The sequence below is a fragment of the Mastigoproctus giganteus genome, chromosome 2, assembly GCF_048544385.1.
Source record: "Mastigoproctus giganteus isolate SK-2022 chromosome 2, ASM4854438v1, whole genome shotgun sequence".
In the NCBI taxonomy this organism is placed as follows: Eukaryota; Metazoa; Arthropoda; class Arachnida; order Uropygi; family Thelyphonidae; genus Mastigoproctus; species Mastigoproctus giganteus.
The window spans coordinates 144,393,280-144,418,059 of NC_143576.1; the positions used below are offsets into that span (position 1 = coordinate 144,393,280).

The window sequence follows — 24,780 nt, forward strand, 5'->3', positions numbered from 1 at the left end:
TAAATTACTTATTTCATATTTCAAATACCAATACAGGTAGCCCTCAATTTACGTTGGGGTTAGATTCCTGGGGGGACAGGCACAAATGGAACCCTTTATATAATGGAGTCAATCAGAAATCATAGGGTTAGGTTCCAGGCACCAAAAATTTTACCTACCACTTTGCATTGATTGTTTTATTTTATTAGCATTCTTCATAGTTATAGTAATAGTCGATGGAGGCATATTCATATGCCATACACACATTAGGGTGGCTTTCATCAGATTCTATCCTCCGAATATTGTACTAGGATTCAATTAATTACTTTTACCAGACATGGCGTCTTTATTCTATTAAATTAAAAACTTTATAACACGATTGGAAAAAACTGCACACAGCTATCGCTATTATTATTATTTAATTTATTAACAGCACAAAAAAATGTTAGCGTAATAAATTTCCAACACGTGTAAATAGCATAAACAACAACCAACTGAATGTTTCACCACATGGACCTTTACTACCCACATCCACGAGTGGTTACTTTGAGGCCGGGAATCTTTCTAGTCTCTGATACGAATGCGCTAATTGGCTCAGATTGTCCTAAATCATGTGAAGAGTGCACGATACATAGCACAGTATGATTCTGATAAATTTTGTCTGATGATTTTAAACTTTCAATTTATAAATAAATTGCAAAAACAAATAAAAATAAATAAAAAATGGCATTGCGGTTAGTGATCGGCACTATTGCGAATCGGCACAAATCGGACCAGTGCAAAACGAGGGCTACCTGTATTTTTGGCTCCCAGCAGTGAAGATCTTGATTATTTAAATGGTATGTCCCCAAATAAGTTATTAAGCTTTGTAATCCACCCCAAAGAAATGAGCTTTATATTATTATTACTATTTGTTTTGCAAATTTTTTTTTTCTGAATCTAGTTAGAATATAGTATGCTAAACTATTTACTAGTTTCAATTTTAGCTAATTCTGATATACAAACAAGAAATAACATAATATTGTAGCACAAAAAAAAAAAAAAAAAGAAAAAACTTTGCCTTGCAATTAGAGATCATTTATAATATTGATGATATTTATAATTTTATTTAAAATCTAAAAAGTGTTTATTTTATATTAATTTAGTGTTGTGCTAATAGTCAAATTTTATTTATAAAAAACTTGTGAAAGCCTGAATATGCTTAATCTATCTCAATGTTAATCACTTAATTTATTATTATTATTAATAGCCATATGGTGCAAGGAAGCCTGAGGCTTATGCTACACAAGCCAAAAAATATTCCCGAGTTACCCTGAGAAAGAGAGAAGTAGAAAGGAATCAGCAAGAAAGAGAAGAATGATGATATCCAGCTCAAAATTTTACTGTTAGCATTCTGATAGATTATTAATCTTTCATAGCATCATTAGCACAACGACAAAAACCACCCCATACTCACCAGATGTGAGCCCCTGGGGTGGTTTTTGTCATTGTGCTAATGATGCTATGAAAGATTAATAATCTATCAGAATGCTAACAGTAAAATTTTAAGCCAATCTTAGAATACTAATGATATACAGTTGCATGTTAGCAGCTTTGTGTTGCCTATATACATACATATTAAAGCAAAAACAAAAATCCAATAAAACAACAAAGACAACATAAGTTGGAAAAATCTGTAATAAAATATAAAAAAATAAAATGCAATTTCAATTATTCATTCATTCATTCTATATGGACAATCTTCCATTATTTTACCAGGGACTTTGGCCTGATATCCAATCAGAATGAATAATAAAGTTTACATATATACTTTCTGTTAACCTTATCCAGTTCCACTATGAAATAACATATTACCTTTAAAGTCAATTTTATGTTGTAGTTTATATATAATCTGCATTAAGTCTACTGAGTAATTATAGTAAATTCAATACATAAATAACACCAGATGGAACAAACTTCCATCTTATGTTTGGGAAATGGATAGTTTGAATAAATTAAAAAAGGATTGGACAAATTATTATGGAAATGTACAGATGAGGTGGATAGAATTTCTCTTTTTTTTTTTTTTGGCTGATGATATATAAGCTTGCTTTCTTGCAACATTTTGCCACAACTGGAACTAATAATAATGATGATCAACTAAATTATTTTAATTATAATCAGCCAAATTATTTTAGTTCAATTACTTTACAGTAAACTTGAGTAAGAAAACAAGGCCCAATATATATACATCGATTTAACCAGTTTAATTCACTACCTGTCCTCTTGATTCACGAAGGAAAAGAGAAATGAGAATGTCTGAACTGGTTACTGAAAGAGCAGTGAACATTACTGCCCTAAAATGAATGTTTAAAAAAATCCAAATTGTTTGCAAGAATGCATTGGAGGCAGAACAAATTACTAATTAAGCTATATATTAACTGAAGTGAAAGTGAACTGAAGTGAAGCAATTATTAAACAAAATAAAGCAAAACTAATAAAAATTAAAATCAAAATAATAAGAGTATATAAGAGTATGAATGTAATTATAATAAGATTCACAAATTATGTAGTATGAATATTATACAGTAAAAATCACTTGTGCACATCCATGATTAGGTTATTTTTTTATTTATTTTTTTTTTTTTTGCCTTTTATAAAAAGGATGCCATCAGCATTTAGTTTACTCATCCCATTTAAGGCTTTAAATTCCTCAATCATGTCCCTCTTCACAGATTGCCTAGTTACCAGACTCTGAAATTCTGAGAACTCGGATTTTCTTGGTAAGAATACTCTTTTGTGTCCCTGAATAATTAAGAAGCACAAAAGGGTATTCTCCTTTCCAACTGAGTGATCCATGAGATAACCACAACCACATTGTCACAGAGGATGTATTTTCAAGATGATGAGTTGATATCATTAGCAAAGGCAGATGATGCAAGAAAGCAAGCTTATGTAGAGATCATTTATAATATTGATGATATTTATAATTTTATTTAAAATCTAAAAAGTGTTTATTTTTTTACCCATCTACTCACTCCAAATGTTTGTCAAGTTCTGCCTTGAATCTATTTAAGCTATCAACTCCTACAACAACAGATGTAAGTTTGTTCCAGCAATCAACCACCTGCTGGCTAAAGGCAAACTTCTGCACATCTATCCTACAACTGCCTTTCCTCAATTTGAGTTTATGCCATCACATGTGATTATTCTAAGCAAGAGGAAGAATCCCATCAGCATTGAGCATGGTCAAACCATTCAAGGCTTTATACACCTCAATCAGATCACTTCGCAGGTGCCTAGTCTCCAGACACTGTAATTGGCAAAACTTAAGCCTTTATTCGTAAGAGCAACCCTTTGTTCCATTCACTAATCTTGTTGCCCTTCTCTGTTCTCATTCCAACAGCTCTACATTCTTCTTAAAATGAGGCCTCCAGACCTGTATATAGTACTCAAGGTGTGGTCTGACCATTGCCTTGTAAAAGGAGATAATCACCTCCTTAGGCGCCTCCGTAGCCAGGTGGGAAGGAGCAGCAGTGTGTAGCACACACTTCTTGATTAGACCGGGGTTCGAGCCCGTCACCACCAAATACGGAAAGGTCAGGGAATGACCATCGCATATCCCAGAGCAATATGGCCTTAGTTGCTAATGCTCCTAAAAACCAAACAACAAACAACAAAACAAACCTCCTTATCCCTGCTAGAAAAATTTCTGTATATCATTGACAAGGCACTATGAGCTATTCTTGCAGACCATCTGCACTGCTCAGAAAACTTCATATCTGCCTGAACAATTACCCCCAGGTCCTTTTCATTCTCTACCACTGTCAGTGTGGTACCACAGAGTTGATACGTTACTCTGGGATTATTGCTTCCCATATGTAGCACTTTATATTTGTCAATGTTAAACTTCATTTGCCACCTCTCAGCCCATCTGCTCAACTTTTCTAGATCCTGTTGCAGCAGGGTACTGTCATTAACAACCATGCCAACCTTCGTATCATCTGCAAACTTGGACATTAAGCCCAATATACCATAATCAATATCATTTATAAATACAGAAAACAACAAACCCTGAGGGACTCCACTAATAACATTAGTCCACGATGAGCAGTGTCCATTGATTACCACTCTGACTTCTCCCACTCAACCATCCCTTTATCCATAGCAGCAATTTGCCTCCAATGCCACACTGCTCCATTTTGTGCAGCAGTCTTCCATGTGCAACAGTATCAAAAGGCTTTCTAAGATCCACATATATGATATCAAAGTTATTCTTTGCATCCAGTTCCTTTGTGACTACATCATAGTATCCAATCAAATTAATCAGACAAGACTTCCCCTTAACAAACCCATGCTGTGTCCGAGCTATAACTGAAGTTTTGTCTAGATGATCCTGCAATGCTTCTTTAACAAGTGCCTCCATTAATTTCCCTGGAACAGAAGTTAAACTAACAGGTCTGTAATTACCTGTGTCACCCTTTGATCCTCCTTTGTGGACTGGGGTCACATCTGCATATCTCCAGTCCATGGGTACCTCCGCTGAGTCCAGGGAAGCTCTTATAATTATGGCTAAGGGTTTATTTACTTCCTTTGCCACCTCCATTAATATAACTGGATAGATTCCATCCACTCCAGGTGCCTTTCTTATGTTTATCTTCAACAATTTCTCCTCCACTTTACTCTCAGTTATTACAAGATTATCTAGCTTACTGCCAGAGTTGAATACACCTCTGGCATTCCCCTCTATGAATAACTCCTCATGTGTGAATGTCGATGCAAAATATTCATTTAGTTTGTTAGCTACCTGAGCAGGATCATAAACAGTTGAACCATCAATATCAAGTATACCAAACTGGTTCATCCCCTTCCTTCTAGAGTTTACATAAATAAAGAACTCTTTGCTGTTTTTCTTTGCATCCTTTGCCAAAGATTTCTCGTAATCTGCTTTCGCCTGCCTAACCTCCTTTGTAACTTGGTTACAGACCAGCTTATATCTATCATAGGCTTCTGTGTCACATGTTAATTTATATGTATCCCATGCATTTTTCTTCTCTGCCATGTGTCTAATTAGTTCATCTGATATTCATTTAGGCCTAAATCTTCAACAATATTTCTTTGTTGGTATGAAAAGCCTAGTAGCTTCCAAAATTAATTCTTTACATGCTTCACATTTTGAATTTGCTGTTGGTAACATCATAAGTTGGTTCCACCATATAGAATTTAAATACTGTTTCAGACCACCGTAGTCACCTTTAAGAAAGCAAAAACCCTTCCCTTTACCCTTGATGGTAGTTACCTCTTTGAGTAAATCCCACTTCAGTGCACTGTGATCACTGCCCCCTAGTGGTTCCTTTATCTGCAGATCTTGATGCATGAAGAATCATTACTGATAATCAGATCAAGAGTATTACTCCCTCTAGTTGCCTCCCAAACATGCTGCTGTAGAAAGCAATCATCCATTAAATCCACAAAAGCCTTGCTAGTGTGTGAGTGACCAACCCGGGAAATTAAAATCCCCCATTATAAGACACTAATTTACTGGCCCACTATTTCTCTGCACAATTTCTCATTATACTCATCAGATTCATTAGGCCTATAACACACACCTACTTTCATTTTTCCTTTTCCAGTGCTTATGTCACACCAAACAGACTCCACATTGCATTGTCCACCAACATCAATTGGATGTACTTCCTCAGATTTTGTGTGTTTCTTAACTAACAGCATAACCCCTCTTCGCTTCCTGTCCTGTCTATCTTTTCTTTACACATTGTACTCCCCAAATTCTAGTTCTGCACTGCTTATGTCTGTGTGACACCATGTCTCTGATATCTCATCATTATCTGCCTTTGATGTCTTGACTAGCACTTCAAGCTCATCGAATTTATTATCTATACTCCTAGCATTGGTATACATGCACCTGTTTCTACTCTTAGTTATAGTAACAATGCCAATGTATTTACTTGTTCCACTACGACTCCCAGCAGTCCTGGAAATTCCCATTGCCTTGCTTTCCAGGCTGCTGCTCAATTGCATTGCAATAGAAGTAGTGCAAGAATCACTTTTAACCTGCCAGCGGCTGCTGTTAATCTATTATTCCATGTATCCCCCCCAATCTAGCAGTTTTCCGACCCACCTAACTCTGCCTCAATATCATCAGCAAATATTCTTGCACCCTTTCTATTTAAGTGTATCCCATCCCTGTAGAAGCAGTCTCTCTTGTTAACAAGCACAGACCAGGCCGAGAAAAATTCCACCCCTTGAGCCTTGCACAATCTCTTCAGGGTTGAACTGATTGAAAAGACTCTCATCATATACTCCCTCCTATCGTGTCTGGGCAAAATTGCAGACGCTTTCAAATTCAACCCTAACTCACGGCTTTTTTTTCCAGCATTGTCTTGTACTTGTTAAGTAATTCTGCCGGTCTCCTACTCTTAATATTATTAGTGCTAACGTGTTACCCTTTGTGCCCTTAAAGGATGATATCTGCCCTACAATGTCATCAACCTTTGCCCCTGGCGGACATACCCCAGTCCTGTTCCATCTATCCTTTTTGCACAATATGTTCCCCATTTCCCTGACAATAGTCACCTACAACAACTAGTTTCTTTGGGACCAGCGCATTCTGCCTTGGGGGTTGCCGCTGTGTTGCGTGACATTCAAGTGCAAGCTCTGGCTTTGATGTGGGCAGCTGAGAGCTTGATGGGTCCCTCAATTTAAATCCTTCGAGGGCATTCACCCTGTCCTTCTAGCTTTCATATAAGCTCACAACAATGCCGAGTTGCCTCATGATTTCTTCACACTCCTTACATTGCGTGCGCGTGCATGCGCACACACACACACACACACACACACACACACACACACATGCACACACATTCCCCTTGGGAATATCATGTCCCGTTCCTGATTGTCCACAAACATCAAACAAGCAGTACATTTCAATATACTGTGATTTAGAGGACAACTGCCCCCCTCAGTTTCCCCCGAGCCACAGCACCTCCACTAGTTTGAGCCTTTTGCTTTGCTGCTCTGAGTCATGATTTCTATTCATGTTCAATAAAATTCCAATACAAAATATAACCCTAAACATATATCCCAATGCATTTATAACACTATATACATGGCGTCTCAAAAATATTGGTACAAACATTTAGGGGAGGTAGATAACACCTAAAGGAATGTGAATCGCAAGGAACCCATAACCGGAAACATCACAGGGAAAGTAGTAACAGAGGCACAAGAAGCAGAAATGACACAAGACAGTAATTAATGGCAAACATTTATTTGACATAATATTAACAATGGAGTATGTGAGATGGATGCATTTCATGTTACAACAGCTGCTCGAAAGTTCCCCATGAGACGCGATGCATGCATGACACCAATGCAGCATGGATTGGCGGACACAGTCGAACACACCTGGAGTTTCTTTGACAGTAGCAGCAGTGCAGACAAATCTCGCCACGAGATCCATTTACGTCTCCACAGGCAATTCATACACGATAGATTTGAGGGCCCCCCACAGAAAGAAATCAAGGCTCGATAAATCAGGTGAGCGTGGGGGCCAGGCAACGGGCCCACCACGGCCAATCCATCGACGCCCAAAATGCCTGTTCAAATGGTCACGAACATATCTTCCATAATGGGCAGGCACCCATCCTGTTGAAACCAAATGTTGCATCTCACATTTGCTGGAACATCATCAAGTAACCTGGTAGAACTTGTTCAAGAAAGATCCGATATTTAGCGGAGTTCATGCGGGATGGTAACAGGTATGGGCCAACTAAGCAGTCACCAACCATACCTGCCCACACATTTATTGCGAAGCGATGTTGTGCTGCATAGGGGCGCACACCGTATGGGTTGTCGTGAGCCCACACACGAGCATTGTGCTGATTGAATAAGCCTCATCTGTGACCAAAAAATAGGCTGGAAAATTCAAGTCTTGAACACTTTCTTGGAGAAATCACTGTGCAAAAGCCAGCCGCACATGCTGGATGATCTTGGAGGAGCAGTAACTGAACCCTTTGAATATGAAAGGGGTGTAAGGAATCGTCATGCCAGACATGCTGTACACCACAACGAGACACTCCTAAGGCAGAGGCAACACCACGTGTGCTGGTAGTAGGATTATTCTGGACGGCATTCAACACACTTTCTTCCATGGCAGGAGTTCACGTTGAATGTGGTCTGCCGGCACTACTCCTGTTACCTCTAAATGACCCATAATCACACAAATTTTGATGCACACGTGCAAACAAATGGTGGTTGGGTACATGTCTGTCTGTCTGGGAAGCGTTCTCTATAATTCGTTGAGCGGCTCGTCCATTGCCCTCTGATAATTCATACACTAATTGCATGTCTGCCAGCTCACAGTTCGTATATCGATGCATGCTCTTCGTGCAGCGACTACTGCTTGAATGAGTAAACCAGAAATTTTCCCTCTCGCGAACTGATGAACAGCGCCGTCTACCGACTTACAGTGACGTTTCCGGTTATGGGTTCCTATGCGATTCACATTCCTTTAGATGTTACCTACCTCCCCTAAACGTTTGTACCAATATTTTTGAGACACCCTGTATATGTATTTCGGTATTGAATATTATCTCCAAGTTATGTTATGACTTTTTATTATCCCCTGTCATATATGTATTAATTTATGATGTTACGTTTGTAATAACTAGGTCTCTATATTTATTTAGTTAAAAAAGTACAATTCAATTGACAATGAAATTTGATAAGATTAACAAATTTTACTGATTAATTGATACTACTATACTTGCTATCTAGTTTTCCGTTAAACCTTACGGACATGTTGTATCTTATAACAATGGCAGCAAGTTACGAACAATACACTTTGAAGTTGGAAGGGCCAGTGTACACATAGGCATGCAAAAGCCTGAAATGTTTGGGTAAGCAGTTTGGAGTATCTGATATTCAAGAAGGTAAGTAAACAATCTGTTCACTAACCTGTTAACAACTGTCATGGCAGTACTGCAGACTAGATCAGTATAACTGGAAAACAGAAACCAGCTGGAGTTGGTTTCTGGCAACATGTGCCAGGAAGCAATCAACTAAAAAAAATTCCCACATCATTTTGCCCTTTCCTCCTAATAATTCTAATAAAAAGCCCTTGCTTGCCTATGCCTAACATCATTAGTAGAGTAACACAAATGAATGCAGCACTAACTTTCACAAGAACAACTGGGTATATAGTTGGAGTTCATCCATTCTCAATAGAGCAAACATACTTCCAGAAAATCTTTTGTATAAGGTCCAGAGTTTTGAATATAAAAATACTACATATGCCATAATTTGTGAGATTGTCTTTTATTGCAAAATAAAAACAAACACTAGCTTGAACAAAACATTTTGATTTCCCAAACATGGTAATATTTCTTACAATAAACTCATGTTCAAACCTTTTTTCCTTTAATCGGAAAATACATTTGAAGCAAAACATAACAACAGAGCTACACAAGAAGGCTAAACTTAACTGTTAAATCTAAATATGCCAAGCCACACCATACTATCACATTCATAATAGCAGATAACAATATCAATACCAGTAAAAAAAATTGCACTACATATACTTTAATTAGCAAACTGAAATCTCAACATATCAGATCACATTACATTTTTCTTAACAGTTGTTTCAGCTTAGTATTTCTGATTTTTTGTTCAAGCTCATTCACCAAAAATACAAGGTAGCTGTACCAGGCAACAACTGTCACACATCAAACATTTAGAGCGACTGACAAAAGACATGAACTTTAGTTGAGAGTGAGAAATATTACAAAAATTCTAGCCATGCATCACACAAAAATGTAAAAACAATTTCACAGCAACAGAATATTGAAATTTTATTGCAAGTCAAGTACTTTTACCTTCTACATTTATATTTACTTCAACAACATGAATTAGCAAAACTATACACAGTAACTTTAGGCCTAAAGTTGTGAATTAAAATGTTATCTAATATAGAATTAATTTCTTTACTAAAAACTGTAAGGGTAAACTGCAGCCATTATCAATTCACTGCAGGATGGAAGCTTACTCAATGATTCATGTTGAGAGAAATGGACCATAATCTGCCACACTGGTCCAGTGAGGGTTGGCAGATCGACTGTATTTAGAAGTCATGGGCTTGAACCCTGGTTTACTCAAAGAGCGTGTACAATTGCACTCCATCTCCTGACCACTCAGCTATGGAGGCCTTCTTTACTAAATGAGCATTAAATGAAATAACTGAAGCAAACTTTCTACAATCACATGTACAGCAATATCACTTACTGTGCCCTTAAAATATAATTTTTCTGCAATATCACAAAATTTCACCCAGCTGGATATACCCTAGTCTTATTTCACTTATTATTATAAAAATATTCCCAGTTTCCTTGTAAATAGTCACCAAGAATAATCACCTACTAGAGGCACAGCACATTGAGCTCATGATGATAATGCTGTGCAGCGAGACACATGAGGGTAGGTTCCAGTGTTCAGGTAGGCAGCTAAGGCTCTTGATTTAATTCCTTTGAGGGCAATAGCCCATTTCTTCAAGCACTCAAATTTGCATATCAAAATGCTAAATTTTCCATTTAATTTCCTCTCTCTCTCTCTTCCCCCCACCACCTGGCACATAGAGACATCTCCTGTGATGTTTCCAGCTATCAAGTATACATACATTCCACAGGCAGTGAGCAGGACACAAAACAACTTGGCAGCTCTCCTATGTCTGCCAACGATGATCCTTACTTTGGCTACCTTTTATTTCAAAAATCAATGGCTCAATTCTTCATTTTTGTGATCTGATCATGAGCAATCAATGTTTACCTATTTGTGAAGTTGCTAGTGGGATATCTCAATCAATTTTAACACGGAATCTGGAAAGTGGCACATTTCAACAAAGTTTTTGCCTTGCATCTTCACTGATGATTAAAAAGAGTGATGAATGCACAGTTCTTGCATGTCAGAATTTTTTCAATGCAATGCTACTAACCCTCACTGTTTCTTCCATCATTACTGTTGATAAATTGTGGGTATGACCATGACTAATTGTGAGTACACTTTAAACAATTGTCCAATTCCCTCAATGGAAGAATGCCATCTCCAATTTCCAGAAAGGAAGACAACCTCAATCAAATACAAGGTTCACGCTTATTTTATTATTTTTTTTTTTTTTGGTTCACGGGGTATTATTCATTATGAACTTGTCCTGCATAGTCAAACAGTGAACCAGGAATATTACAAACAGTTCTATAGTGATTGCACACAATGCTGTTCATGCAGTCTCCACAGAACATCAGAAAAAATTACTGGAAAAGTGGGTCTCAGGAAATTGTTGCTTGCATCATGACAATACTCCTGTGTACTTGACAACTTTCCCTTGAAGAATTTTTTCTGAACCACTCCATTGCTGTGGTCCCTATCCACCATACTCCTCACCATGTTTAGATATCTATAATTCTCCCCCTAATCTTAAAGCCCCTTTCAAATGTCAGAGATTTGTAATAACTGGGAAAATTATTCAGAACTCAAGAACTATTTAAAATTCCAAAAGAAGCCAACAATCACAGATACTTCCAGAAGTGATGGAATTGGTGTGTAACATGTCAACAGAGATTGAAGTGAATAGCTGGAAAGCTGCATCATTTTGCAAATATTAGTTCACTCACAAAACTTTTTAATCATGCCTTGTATATTTCATACTAAAAAAATTAACCCCTATATTCTTTAGTACCTTTCAAGGAAGTTCTAAAGGATGAGTCAATAACAATGAACTCCATAAAGTTTGAATAGCATAAAGCTTAATGAGCGGTACTCACCTTAGATAAATCTGCTACCTTAGGTGAATTAGAGTGGAAATGAAGTATAATTTGAAGCTTAAAGTAGTTTAAAATAAGTTAAAAATGAGATGTTTGTATGAGCACAGAATTAAAATTTGCTCAAGGAAGTAGAAGTGCACAACTTCGTTCCTGGTTGTCATTTGAAGAATTAAATTTAAACTTTAAAAATAATATGAGACCAGTGAAGCCAATAGTCATGAACGAGCGACTTTCGTATTAATGTCTTCAGTTGGCAAAAAGGAAAAAAGGAAAGAAATCGCATGTTTTTAAGGACTTCTATATTCCCCGATGCACTTTATAACATGCGGGAATCTTATGTGCATAAGATTCCAGACTGGGGAGGGGTTAGTAGGTAGTTTCGTATTTACGACGTTAAGTTTGGTATTATGGCGGCACCATTCTATAATCACTTGGCAATCACTTGGGAACCACTTGTTGGAATAAAAAGAAAACTAAACCATGGAAGTTTAGTTTCTTTTGGTGGTTAAGCACTTAACTATGCTATTTAAAAGGTTTAAATTTTCTTTTGATTTTTAGAAAGAGGTGTGCAAGCGAGAGATGCACACATGCACTACTTATTTTATTTAAAAGTTAGTTTTAGGAAATTAATTAAAAGAATGGCAAAAGGAGACAATTATTTACTGAAAAGCAATTTAATTTTTTTATAAAAATTTCACTGTAATATATTTATTTTAAATAGCCATAACATTAACAATCCAATAAAAGTTTCTGTTTAGAAATATTTATACATGGCAACATTATAACAATTAGGACTTCCTAATTCATTTCACAAATATACATGGTCTCAATTCTAATCTCAACGATGTCCATTTCCATTTGCAGTCTGCCAAACCCCATGTACTTTTTCTGACAGAATCTCAGTTATCGGTTGATTCATCTACTGCTCATCTCAGATGCCCAAATTATTCGCTGTATGATTCCTTTCGCCTCAAAGGTGGTACTTGTGCATATGTCCGTTCTGATATTCCCTGTCAGAGACTTGGCAATTTGGAATCTCCTCTCTTTGATCTTCCCTGGCTTAAAATCTCTCTACCTCATTGTGTCAAATTCATCTGTTGTCTCTACCGTTCTCCCAACTCCACTACTCACTTGGAGCTCTTTGACTTCCTCTCTTTGCAACTTGACTTTCTCCAGTCCAACTTTCCTAACAGTGAAGTAATTTTCCTTGGTGATTTTAATGTTCACAACTCCAGCTGGCTTACGTTTCTAGTCACACCGACCCAGCAGGTCAAGATGCTGAGGCTTTTGCAATTACTAATGACCTAGCACAGATTGTTCATTTACCTACAAGAATACCGGACAATCCTAACCATACAGCCAATATGCTTGATCTTTTTCTCACAAACAACCCTTCTAAGTACATGGTCGAAGTGAGAGGTCCTTTAGGCACTTCAGATCACAACTTGGTGATTGTCTCTTCTCCAATGGAACCTTTATCTCATGGCTATTCCCAACCACGTGTTGTTTGGCATTACAAGAATGCAAAATGGGATGACCTGCGAGACTTCTTTTCTTCTTTTCCTTGGTCAGATTACTGTTTCAAAACTTCTGATGTCAACATTTGCTCAGATCGTGTCAGTGAAATTATTCTTGCAGGAATGGAATCCCTTATCCCACACTCCACTTTAAAATCTCGTCCTTTATCTAAACCTTGGTTTTCCAATAAATGTGCTAAGGCTGTCCAAGAGAAGAATGTTGCATATCGTAATTGGCTTGTTTCTAATTCTTCAGTTTCATTATCTACCTACACCAAAGCTCGCAACAGTTGTAAAGCAGTTATTAATCAGTCCAAACTAGAGTTTGAACAGGTTAAGAGTAGAAAACTTGCTTCTTGCCCTAATGGTAGCCGAGCATTCTGGTCTCTTGCCAAAGCTATTGGCCGCAACTTTTGCCCATCTTTGCTCTCACCTCTGTCCAAACTAGATGGTTCTGTTGCCACTTCAGCCAAGGATAAAGCTGACCTGCTTAGCATCCCATTTTTCTTCCAGCTCATGTATTAATGATTTTGGTAAAACACCTCCCACCATTCCCAACACGCTCCATTCAATGCCTCCTGTGGTCTTCCGTCAAAAGGATATCAGAAGGATTTTGATGAATCTTGATGCTAAGAAAGCTCCAGGTCCTGATGGTATTTCTCCACCTGTTCTCAAAACCTGTGCTCCTGAACTTACTCCTATTCTTTGCCGCCTTTTTTCACTTTTTATTCCAAAGGTGTTTTTCCTTCTGCTTGGAAATTTGCTCATATCCAGCCAGTTCCTAAAAAGGGTGACAAATCCCTCCCATCCAATTATCGTTCCAATGCAATTACTTCTACTCTTTCTAAAGTAATGGAGAAATCAATTAACCGCCAACTCTTAAACTACCTAGAAACCTTCCGTCTGATCAACGATCACCAGTATGGATTCCGTCAGTGTCGATCCACTGGAGATATTCTAGCTTATGTTACCCATTTATGGACTACTTCAATGGAAAGGTTCGGTGAAACACAAGTAGTTGCTCTTGACATCTCAAAGGCTTTTGATCGTGTTTGGCATAAAGGTCTTCTAAACAAGCTTCCATCTAATGGTTTGCCAACTGTTTTTAGTAATTGGTTATCCAGTTTTCTCTCTGATTGCTCACTGAGGGTGATGGTAGATGGCTCTCTGTCTTCTAACTTCTCCACTAATGCCGGTGTCCCCCAAGGTTCAGTTCTTTCCCCCCACTCTTTTCCTCTTGTATATCAATGACCTTCTTCCATTGACTGGAAATCCTATCCATAGTTTTGCCGATGATAGCACATTGCATTCAACTTTCCATTTTGAGAAACCTTGTCCTGCTCAATCAGCTTCAACTTCTCGAAAATCTGCTACCAATTCCTTAAATGCTGATCTTCAGGTAATTCTCCAGTGGGGCAAAGACAACTTAGTTGATTTCAACCCTTCTAAAACTCAGTCTTGTCTTATATCTCGCAAAAAGGATTCTTCTGCTCCTATGCTTATCTTTAGTGACACTCCGATTTCTAGGCAAAATGATATATCTCTTTTGGGGATTACCCTGACTTCTAATCTCTCTTGGCACAAGCACATTACAAATATTGCTTCCTCTGCATCTAAAAAACTTGGTTTTCTCTTTTGCTCTCGGCGTTACTTTTCTTCCAAACAGCTGCTCACTCTGTATAAATCGCAAATCCGTCCTGCCATGGAATATTGTTCCCACATCTGGGGTGGTGCCCCCAAAACCTCTCAGGCTTCTTGATTCCATTAAGAAGAGGGCAGTTAGGTTAATTAATGATTCATCTCTAACAGAGTCTCTCCACTCGCTTTCTCATAGACGCACTGTTTCTGCTGCATGCCTCTTCTACAGATACTTCCATGGGCACTGTTCTTCTGAATTGGCTTCTATAATTCCTGCTCTCTCTCTCTTTCAAAACAGTCCGAACACGTGCCGCCACTAGCCAACATCCATTTACTCTCCAACTTTTCATCTTCCTCATTTATTCATTCAACTGCCGTTTTCTGGAACAATCTTCCTTCATACATATTTCCTGAAAATTACAATCTACAGAAGTTCAAGTCCAATGTCAACAAATTTCTTTCGTCTTCTTAACCTCAAACCCAAGCACGGTACTAAGTACTATAGGTTCTAATACCTCTCGTGTTTGGGGTTCACATAAAGAAAAAAAATAAAAAAAAAATAAGCTTCTGTAGGTAGTATGTAAAAGTAATCGTGCACAACTGATGATAAACACTAAATTTAGGTTAAAAAAAAAAAAAAAAAAAAAAAGCTGTCATTACAATTATAATATCTTAAATGTCACATGGCAAAGCATTACATTGTTCAGGGAAAAAAAAAATTAATTTTTTTTTTCTTCTAAACCACACTAACACTGATTTTACAAAATAAATGCATATTATTTAAATACAAATGATATCACATAAATATGAAAATTAACGAGTGCTAAACTAAATAATTAAAGGAACTGTAACAAAAGTAAGGAGGGAAAAAGAATACCATAATCTTTAATTTCACCATCCAAGATTCTGACTCCATGGGAGACTGCTTCAGATAATGATATACTGCTTGCCCTAGAATGATTACATATTACATGATGGAATATTCATTTAGTATATATAACATTTTCAATATCAAAAAATCACTTTTTTAAATTTACGTTTCAATCATTATTACAAAGACTAGTTACTGGTAAAAAAAATTAAAAAAAAAAAAAAAAAAAAAAAGACATTTAATAATGGAAAAATAAAATGAAGTAATTTTAATTTGTAAATGTATGTCTTATCTCAAAAATACTGCAGAATTGAGAACAATACAGATTACTAGAATCATTTGTATATATTCAAGTAACCAAAAAAAAAAAAAAAAATTCCATCAAACTAAGCTGCACTTTTTCTCATTGATGGATACATTCAATTTGTAATAAAATGAGTGAGACAAACTACTATTTAATCCTTTATGGTACAGCTCATTAGATATTTCTCAATCATTTTTTTTTTCCTAATCAGTAAAACTATAAGCACTCTGAAGTGAAATACAGGCAACCCCTGTATAACACGGTACTTCTATAACACGATTGATAAATTGTAGCAATCCTTGCACAACACGGTACTTATATAGCACTGTTTTGCTCTAACACAGTTAGAGAATCGGTAAACCTTACATAACAGGGTATTTTGCAAGTCAAGTTACAAAGAGAGGAAGTCAAAGAGTTCCAAATGACTAGTGGAGCTGGCAGAACGGCAGAGACAACAGATGAATTTGACAGAATGAGGTAGAGAGATTTTAAGCCAGAGCAGATCAAAAAGAGGAGATTCCAAATTACCAAGTCTCTGACAGGGAATATGGGTACGGACATATGCACAAGTATCACCATTAAAGCAAAAGGAATAATACAGTGAATATTTTGGACAACTGGGATGAGCAGTAGTTGAATCAACCGATAACTGAGATTCTGTCAGAAAAAGTACATGGGGTTTAGCAGACTGCAAGTGAAAATGGCCTTTGTTGTGATTAGAATTGAGACCACGTATATTTGTGAAATGAACTAGGAAGTTTTTGGGAGGTTTAGATCTTTTTGCAGATAAGCTTACTCTTTTAGTTTGACAATTCATGGTGTATTCAATAGTAAGAAAAAGTGGGGGAATGGGAGATGCTGTATGAAGTAATGGAATTTTTGGATATGGCGTACACATGGTAAGAATATACCCAGATCCTTGACATAATGTGGCCTTGACAATGCCCCCCCCCCACATACACACTACTCGGACCCCCTCAGAGTTACCAAGAGGTTCGGTTCGGTTGAGTGTACTAACTAGAAGCCGGCCTGCAAACACCATTTTGGAGCTGTACCCTCGAAATGTAAGGAAGATTGAATCTCGCCACGATGTCCATCATAACCTCAAAAGTCATCAGTCATATTGCATGATGGAAGGGATGGGGAAGGGGTAACCAGAACTTAGCCCTAGAGACTAAACATGGGTTCCACCACTTCAAGCCTCCAATAAGCAAAGTGGTGGTATTGCACCTGTTGATGAGAATCATCTACTACCAAATATTGCCTGGTAACACAGAGGGGCGGCATTCCTCCATGTGGTGTGGGCGTCACACCTTGACCCCTGCTTATGTTGGTTCACACCTGGATGGTCACCCACAGTGTGCTTGTATACGGGGGTTATACCCAGGATTACTAACAGTCCCACCATCGTGAAAGTGCAAGCAGAGTATTTGGCTGTCACAGACTGTCGAGACTTCACCAAAATTGGGTTCACTTGACTTGAGTGTCACCAGAATATCAGTTCCATCAGTGTTTTAGACTCTCAGGTAACAAGTATAGCTTGTCTGGAATATCTAAGAGAATGTCTGTGACAACCTCAAGGACCTGAGGTTGTCACCACTTATTATTTAAAAATAACAAATATTTCAAATTAATCTTTCAAAAAAGACAGTTCACAAATGTTAGAAGCCATTAATAATCATTAAATCATGTAGGAGAAATGTGAACAGAGTTTTAAAATTACTTGAACTAGAAACAAACACAATTTTAAGCTTTGTAGTCAGTAGCAGTAGTTGTTAGTTTCCCAAGCTAGCATTACTAGAGTTAAAAGTAGAACAAAAGTGGTAGGGTTGTACCTTCTGGGCGCAATCAAGCTATAACTCTCGGAAAATGATAAATAAAAATTCAAAACCCATAACCAAGTAAAAATTTGTTTATATTTAGGAAAGTCCAGAAAATCAAAGATTTTATGATTTTATCTTCTGCTAACAATGAAAGTGGGCTTGTTATTTTCGAGTTACAGCTTACAGGTGCAGTGCCATGATTGCGGGGTTAAAGAGAAAATTTTTACGCTATCACTAGCAAAAGTCATTCAGTCATACTTAGAGAACATTTTTCATATTTTGACTAATGTGTATATGTGGATACACACAAAAGTAAATGGATTTACCTTGTATCCCGAGCAAGGAATATGTGAGCAGGAGACTTAATATCAATGCATTCTGCTTTAACAATTTCATCAAGCAATGATTCCAGCCTTTCATCTCTGCAATAAAAAATAAAAAATAGAATAAATATTCAAATAATGAGAGAATTAAAGTAGGAAATTACATCTACAGAGGTATGGTATCTTTGAAAAATTTGGAGTGAAAAGTAAACCTAATAATAATGATAAAATGCTGCTAGATTTTTTTTTTTTTTTTTTTAAGTCATGCAAACTTAATTACAAATACAGTATTTCAGCATAAAAATAAACACAAAACTTTGTGAAGAAAGTATAACAGAAACATGAAAAGCATAACTAACTGTATCATTATAGAAAAAGTTCTTAAACAACTAATTAAAGGTTAAGAAGTGGCAGTCATCTTGTTTTGCACAAAAAAGTGTGTTAAAATGAAACAAAAATTGAAACCTTTCTCAAAAGCTAAATGGATTCCTGATGTAAATATGACATTAAATGAAAAATGTCAAAAATTTAAGAAAACTTTAGTAAAAATGGCAAAATAGATACATGGAGATATCTGTTAAAAGAGGAAATTCAGAATGCCATGGTAGACCCAAGAAATGAAAGGCAGTTAGAGAAAAAAAATAAATTATAGGAAGTTATTAGCAAACAAATTTAATAAATCCTTATTAGAATATAAAGAAAAGTGTAATAGAGCTAAGATATGTATGAAAGAAACTAAACAAAAATCCTGTAAAAATAAGAGAAAGACATGGAAAGCAAGTAACAAATAATACTGGAAAGGCAGAAAAATGTTTTCACATTTAGTAAAATCTCAGAATTAGAGGGCAAGGTTGAGGCCAGAACTAAAGTAATCAAAAATGATAATGGCATTAGTTAAAACAAAAGAGAAAGGTATTTCAGAAGTGTGAAGTAAATACTTGTTTATCTGCTCAACAAAAGAACAGAAGTCATTTTACTGAAAACAGTTCCATTTCAATCCCTTCATCTTCTTTAGATGAAGAAATCTAAAGAAGAGTAAAAGGCAGATATCCGGCGGGGTGGGGGGGGGCTTTAGATACAATCTGTATTATTAAGGTAGAAAATGTTGCAAAAATATCAAGTATGGAAAGGTGCAGATGAAACTGGGCCTAAATGCTGAAAGCTGTAGAGAAAATAGTGAGCAATAATTACTTACTTTTAGTAGTAGCAAATGATACAATAAAGCAAGATTACAAAGCATTAGCAAAAAAAAAAAAAAAACACTTTGCACCACCTCCAACATTTCTTTCTAGTTCTTCCTTAAATTTATTCAAACTACCCACCTCCACAACAGATGAAAATGTATTCCAGCAATCAACAATGCTTCATATATATAGTCAGAGCAAGAAGAATTCCACAAGCTTGCTCAATCCATTCAAAGTCATAAGTATCCCAATACTTATTAGTATCCCAAAGGCAGAACCGAAGCCTTTCTTGATAAGACTAATTTCCTTTTGTTCCCTTCACTAATCTCACTGCCCTTCTCTGCACGCATTCCAGCAGGTTTACATCATTCCTAAAATGAGACCTCCAGATCTGTGTGTGCAGTACTCAAAATATGGCCCAAACATTGCTTTCTACAATGGGATAATCACTTCCTCATCCCTGACAGCAAAAGTTCCTGTATATCAATGACAAAACCCCATGAACTGTCCTGGCACCTGTCTGCACTGCTCAGAGAACTTCACATCTGACTTCAAAATTACCCCCAGGTCTTTTTCATTTTCCACTACCCTGAGTGTAGTACCACACAGTTGGTATGTGAATCTGGGATTACTGCTACCCATAAGAGTACAGGCACTCCTCGACTTATGCACTTAATTGTTTTTTTTTTTTTTTTTCTTTCATCCAACTTCGGTCTTGTAGATACAAAATACATGTACAGTACAGTACAGTACAAAGCACTGAGATTACAAACCCCAACAAACTTCAACATATATAGCATTTTATGATTTGTAACCGAGTTAAATGAGGCTGGAAAAACATACAATGAATAATAATATAGAGTACAGTATTTATTCAAAACTAATTTAATTTAAATATGATACGCAATTTAATTTAATCTATGATCAAATCACTTTACGATGGACTCTCCAAAATAAAATACCGTTCGCTATATGATATGTAGTAAGTGCCGGTCATTGTGATCACATTTGCAAACTGAATTTTAATTGTTTTAGACGGTTATTCTAATAAGCGAAAATAGGAGGAATATTATCCACAGGCTATAAAAGTAAAGATATAGAGCACAAATTTACACTTTACTTCCTCCAATTAACAAAATTAAATGATGCATGAAAATCGGAAGAATATTTCCCAAAAGCTAGTAAAGTAAAAAAAAAAAAAAAAAAAAAAAAATTATGCTTATGTACATAGCTTAATTAATAGTGTAACTAATAATATTTCTGTTCACTGACTTTTTTTTGGTCGTAAAATTTAAAACAGTAAGAGTAAGAAAATAGTCAATAAAGAATGCACAAACTGCAACTAACACGATATGCACAAGTGAGATACGGAGTAACAACTTTACGAAGCTCAAAAAATAGGAATGAAGAAAAGATTCTGAAAATTTATTTATGTTTTTTATATGATTGAAGATTTCAGTGAAGAGGAAGCACATTTTCCCATAATAACGTAAAATTCCACAGAATTCCAGCTATCAGTATCATCACAAATGCAATAAGATAGAGTTTACCACCCGTTTATATTAGATTGTGCTAACAGAAAAGCCCAATAAACCGGAAACTGCTAATTGTTTTATGGTAGTGACCTCCAGAAATCTGCTTTAGAAAAATATCACGAAGGCATTCAAAATTTATTCTGAAAACCAAACATAACAAGAGCTTTGTGCTTTCTACATATCTGCAAGTTGTACGTAAGTCATTTGTACGTAAGGAGAGGAGTGCCCGTATCTTGAATTTGTCAATGTTAAACTTCAACTGCCATTTCTGCCTAATAATTGTAGATCTTGTTGCAGTAGCATACCCTGATTACTGTCATTAACCTCTCTGCTAACCTTTGTATCATCTTCAAACTTAGAGATTAAGCCTAATATACCTTCATCAATATCATTAATAAATACAGAAAACAACAATGGGCCCAGCATTGAACCATGGAAGACTCCATGGTTCAATGCTGAGATGCACGAATAATATTAGTCTATAAAGAGCATCATGCATTAATAACAACTCTGTCTTCTACCACTCAACCATCCCTTTACCCACAGCAGTAACTTGTCCTTAATGTCACACTGCTCCAATTTGTACAGCAGTCTTATGTGCAACAGTTTCAAAAGCTTTCTTGAAATCCAGGTTATCTGAAGAACATGTTCCAGAAGATTATATTTACAAATTCAAGCACTATATTATAATAACGGTAATATTTTGATCTGATTAAATGTTAGGACCTAAATGTAGCCTAAACTAATTGCAGCTGGGATATTAATTACAAGTAATGATTACTATTCACAATTTCTGTGCCACAGCAAACAAACTGTAACCTGGGAAAGCTGAGCCATTGTACAGCTCTTTATCATTTGTATGTCATCAAATTAACATCCTTTCAAAGTTTTTTTCAATTTAGGAAATAACAAAAAGTCACATGGAGCTATATCCAATGAATAGAGGGGGGGTGATAGACTTCAGCAAGTGTGTTTGGCTGAAAAGTCTGTAGCGATGCATTTAATGTCACATTATTGTGGTGTAGCATCTAGTCCTCAGAGTACTACTGTTCCAGTATTTTTTTTTTTTTTTTTTTTTTTTTTTTTTACCATATTACGAAAGTCTCAGAACTTTAATGTAAAATTATTTATAACTGTTTGTCCCCCTGGAACATATTGGGATAAACAACACTCACACACAGTCAAAAATGGCTAGTAACACGGCATTTTTTTGCTTCCCAGTTTCAGTAGACTCCCTGTTTTCTTTGAAACAAGAAATACTTGTATATGGTCCACTGTAGAGTCCCTATATACTGTTTTAAGAAAATAAAATACTTGTGGTTTTTCCCAATTTTAAAATATGTAGACTGAACTAAAATTTGTAAACAAAATTAAACAAACACTCTTTGGTGCACTCCAGCATTTTTAAATATGATGAGGTGTGAAACACAGCTTTGTTATTGGCTGACAATTATAGACTGCAAAAGGGAGTGAACGGTACTGCATGAAGGTAAGGATAAGACATGTCTAAACACATTATGCTTTGTCACAGTGCATTCTGTTGTCTCAACCTTGAATTTTTTTTTTTTTAACAGAGCTTGTATCATACCCATTGCCCTTATGTATCAATATTCCAAGTTAATGAATAAAATGCATAACGACATGATGTTGACAATGTTCAAACTTGTGGCTACTCTGTTTTCTGCCAAAACTAGTTTACAGTCAATTCCCTCCTATTGTTAGACAAGGAAATGATGGACATTTCACAGTGGCACTGATTTATTTTGTAAAGCTATTGCTAGGAAACATCCTTGGTATTGCACTACAAAGAAATGGCACTTCTCAAAGGAGAAATAAGTTATTTATCTGTGATGTGACTTTCCCTACTACCCAATTTGATTGTTATTATCATAGCATTCAAATGCAAGATAAGACATCTAAATGGTGCAACTAACACTGAAGTAACTATAGTAATAGCCCACAAAATTAGATACCAATATCACTATGAAAAGAATCTTTTCTGTAGCCTATGGTATAATAAATGTATGCCTCACTACTTATGGCAAAAATCAATACTTAAATAGTGCTGTTTACAGACTTACTAAAGGAAGGTGTATCTTCATTCATCTCAGCCTGAAACAAGCAAAATTCATATTAACTGATGCTGATCAATGCATGTATTGTTTGTTAATAGGTCAATTATTACTGCCTACCTGACCAGAAAATGGTGATGAAATACAGGAGGGGCAATATTACAATTGCTACAAAGAGCAGAATAAAAAAAAAACTGCACATAACTGGCTAATGACAATAAATTATGTTAGGCTTCAATGACTATTAGACTGAACCTTAACCTTCAAGCTGACAACGTGAGTGGCTGGCCAGTGCAAGGCAAAAATTTAATCCACAGTTTATAAAAAATTAAAAATGTATGAACTGGAATCAAATAAAAAAAAAAAAAAAAATATATATATATATATTTGATGTCTGCTTCTCTGTATGCTATTTATTTTATATTTCACATCTTTATTTTATGCACTAATGTAATAAAAAAATACATCAAACATTTAGGATCAGTGATTTAATTTTTTAAAATTAACTCTACAAAGTTAGAGCTTCCCAGTGATAAAACATATCAGCATTAGTAGAGGCATATGATGCAAGAAAGCAAGCTTATACAGCGTCAACCAAAAAACTTCCCATTTTACCCATCCATTCACTCCAAAAGTTTGTCCAGTCCTTCCTTGAATTTATTTAAGCTATCAACTTCCACAACAGATCAAAGTTTGTTCCAGGAATCAATCACTCAATGGCTAAAGGCAAACTTCCTCACATCCACTTTACTACTCTCCTTCCTCAATTTGAATTTATGCTCCCCCCCTTATATATGTAAACAGAGCAAGAGGAACAATCCCACCAGCACTGAGCTTGCTCAAACCATTCAAGGCCTTATATACCTTAATCAGATCACCTCACAGGTGCCTAGTATTTAAACGCTGCAATTTGCAGAACTTAAGCCTTTCTTGGTAAGAGCTTCCCTTCACCAATCTCATTGCCCTTCTCTGTACTCATTCCAGCAGCTCTACATCCTTCCTGAAATGAGATCTCCAGACCTGTATAGAGTACTCAAGGTATGGTCTGACCATTGCCTTATAAAATGGGATAAACACCTCCTTATAGCTGCCAGCAAAATTCCTGAACATCATTGACAAAACCCCATTAGCTGCTCTGGTAATCTGTCTGCACTGCTCAGAAAACTTCATATACAGTTGATTCAACTACTGCTCATCTCAGATGCCCAAATTATTCGCTGTATGATTCCTTTCGCCTCAAAGGTGGTACTTGTGCCTATGTCCGTTCTGATATTCCCTGTCAGAGACTTGGCAATTTGGAATCTCCTCTCTTTGATCTTCTCTGGCTTAAAATCTCTCTACCTCATTGTGTCAAATTCATCTGTTGTCTCTACCATTCTCTCAACTCCACTAATCACTTCGAGCTCTTTGACTTCCTCTCGTTGCAACTTGACTTTCTTCAGTCCAACTTTCCTAACAGTGAGGTAATTTTCCTTGGTGATTTTAATGTTCACAACTCCAGCTGGCTTCCGTTTTCTAGTCACACCGACCCAGCAGGTCGAGATGCTGAGGCTTTTGCAATTACTAATGACCTAGCACAGATTGTTCATTTACCTACAAGAATACCGGACAATCCGAATCATACAGCCAATACGCTTGATCTTTTTCTCACAAACAACCCTTCTAAGTACATGGTCGAAGTGAGAGGTCCTGTAGGCACTTCAGATCACAACTTGGTGATTGTC

The 24,780-nt window shown here is 36.4% G+C and overlaps 1 protein-coding gene across 3 annotated transcripts in view; it reads right to left on the reverse strand.

The window, feature by feature from the left end:
• nst (phosphoglucomutase 3-like protein nst) overlaps positions 1–24,780 on the reverse strand; it is a 305,088-nt gene that overhangs the window by 122,514 nt on the left and 157,794 nt on the right. For all 3 annotated transcript variants that reach the window (XR_016546677.1, XM_090368701.1, XM_090368700.1), the window contains exons 4-5: positions 18,269–18,364; positions 15,822–15,895 (exon numbers count right to left, since the gene is read on the reverse strand). Coding sequence is in view for 2 of the 3 variants with exons in the window: in XM_090368701.1 (XP_090224827.1) it covers positions 15,822–15,895; positions 18,269–18,364 (170 nt within the window). In the remaining variant the exon portion in view is untranslated. The remainder of the gene's footprint in view (positions 1–15,821; positions 15,896–18,268; positions 18,365–24,780) is intronic.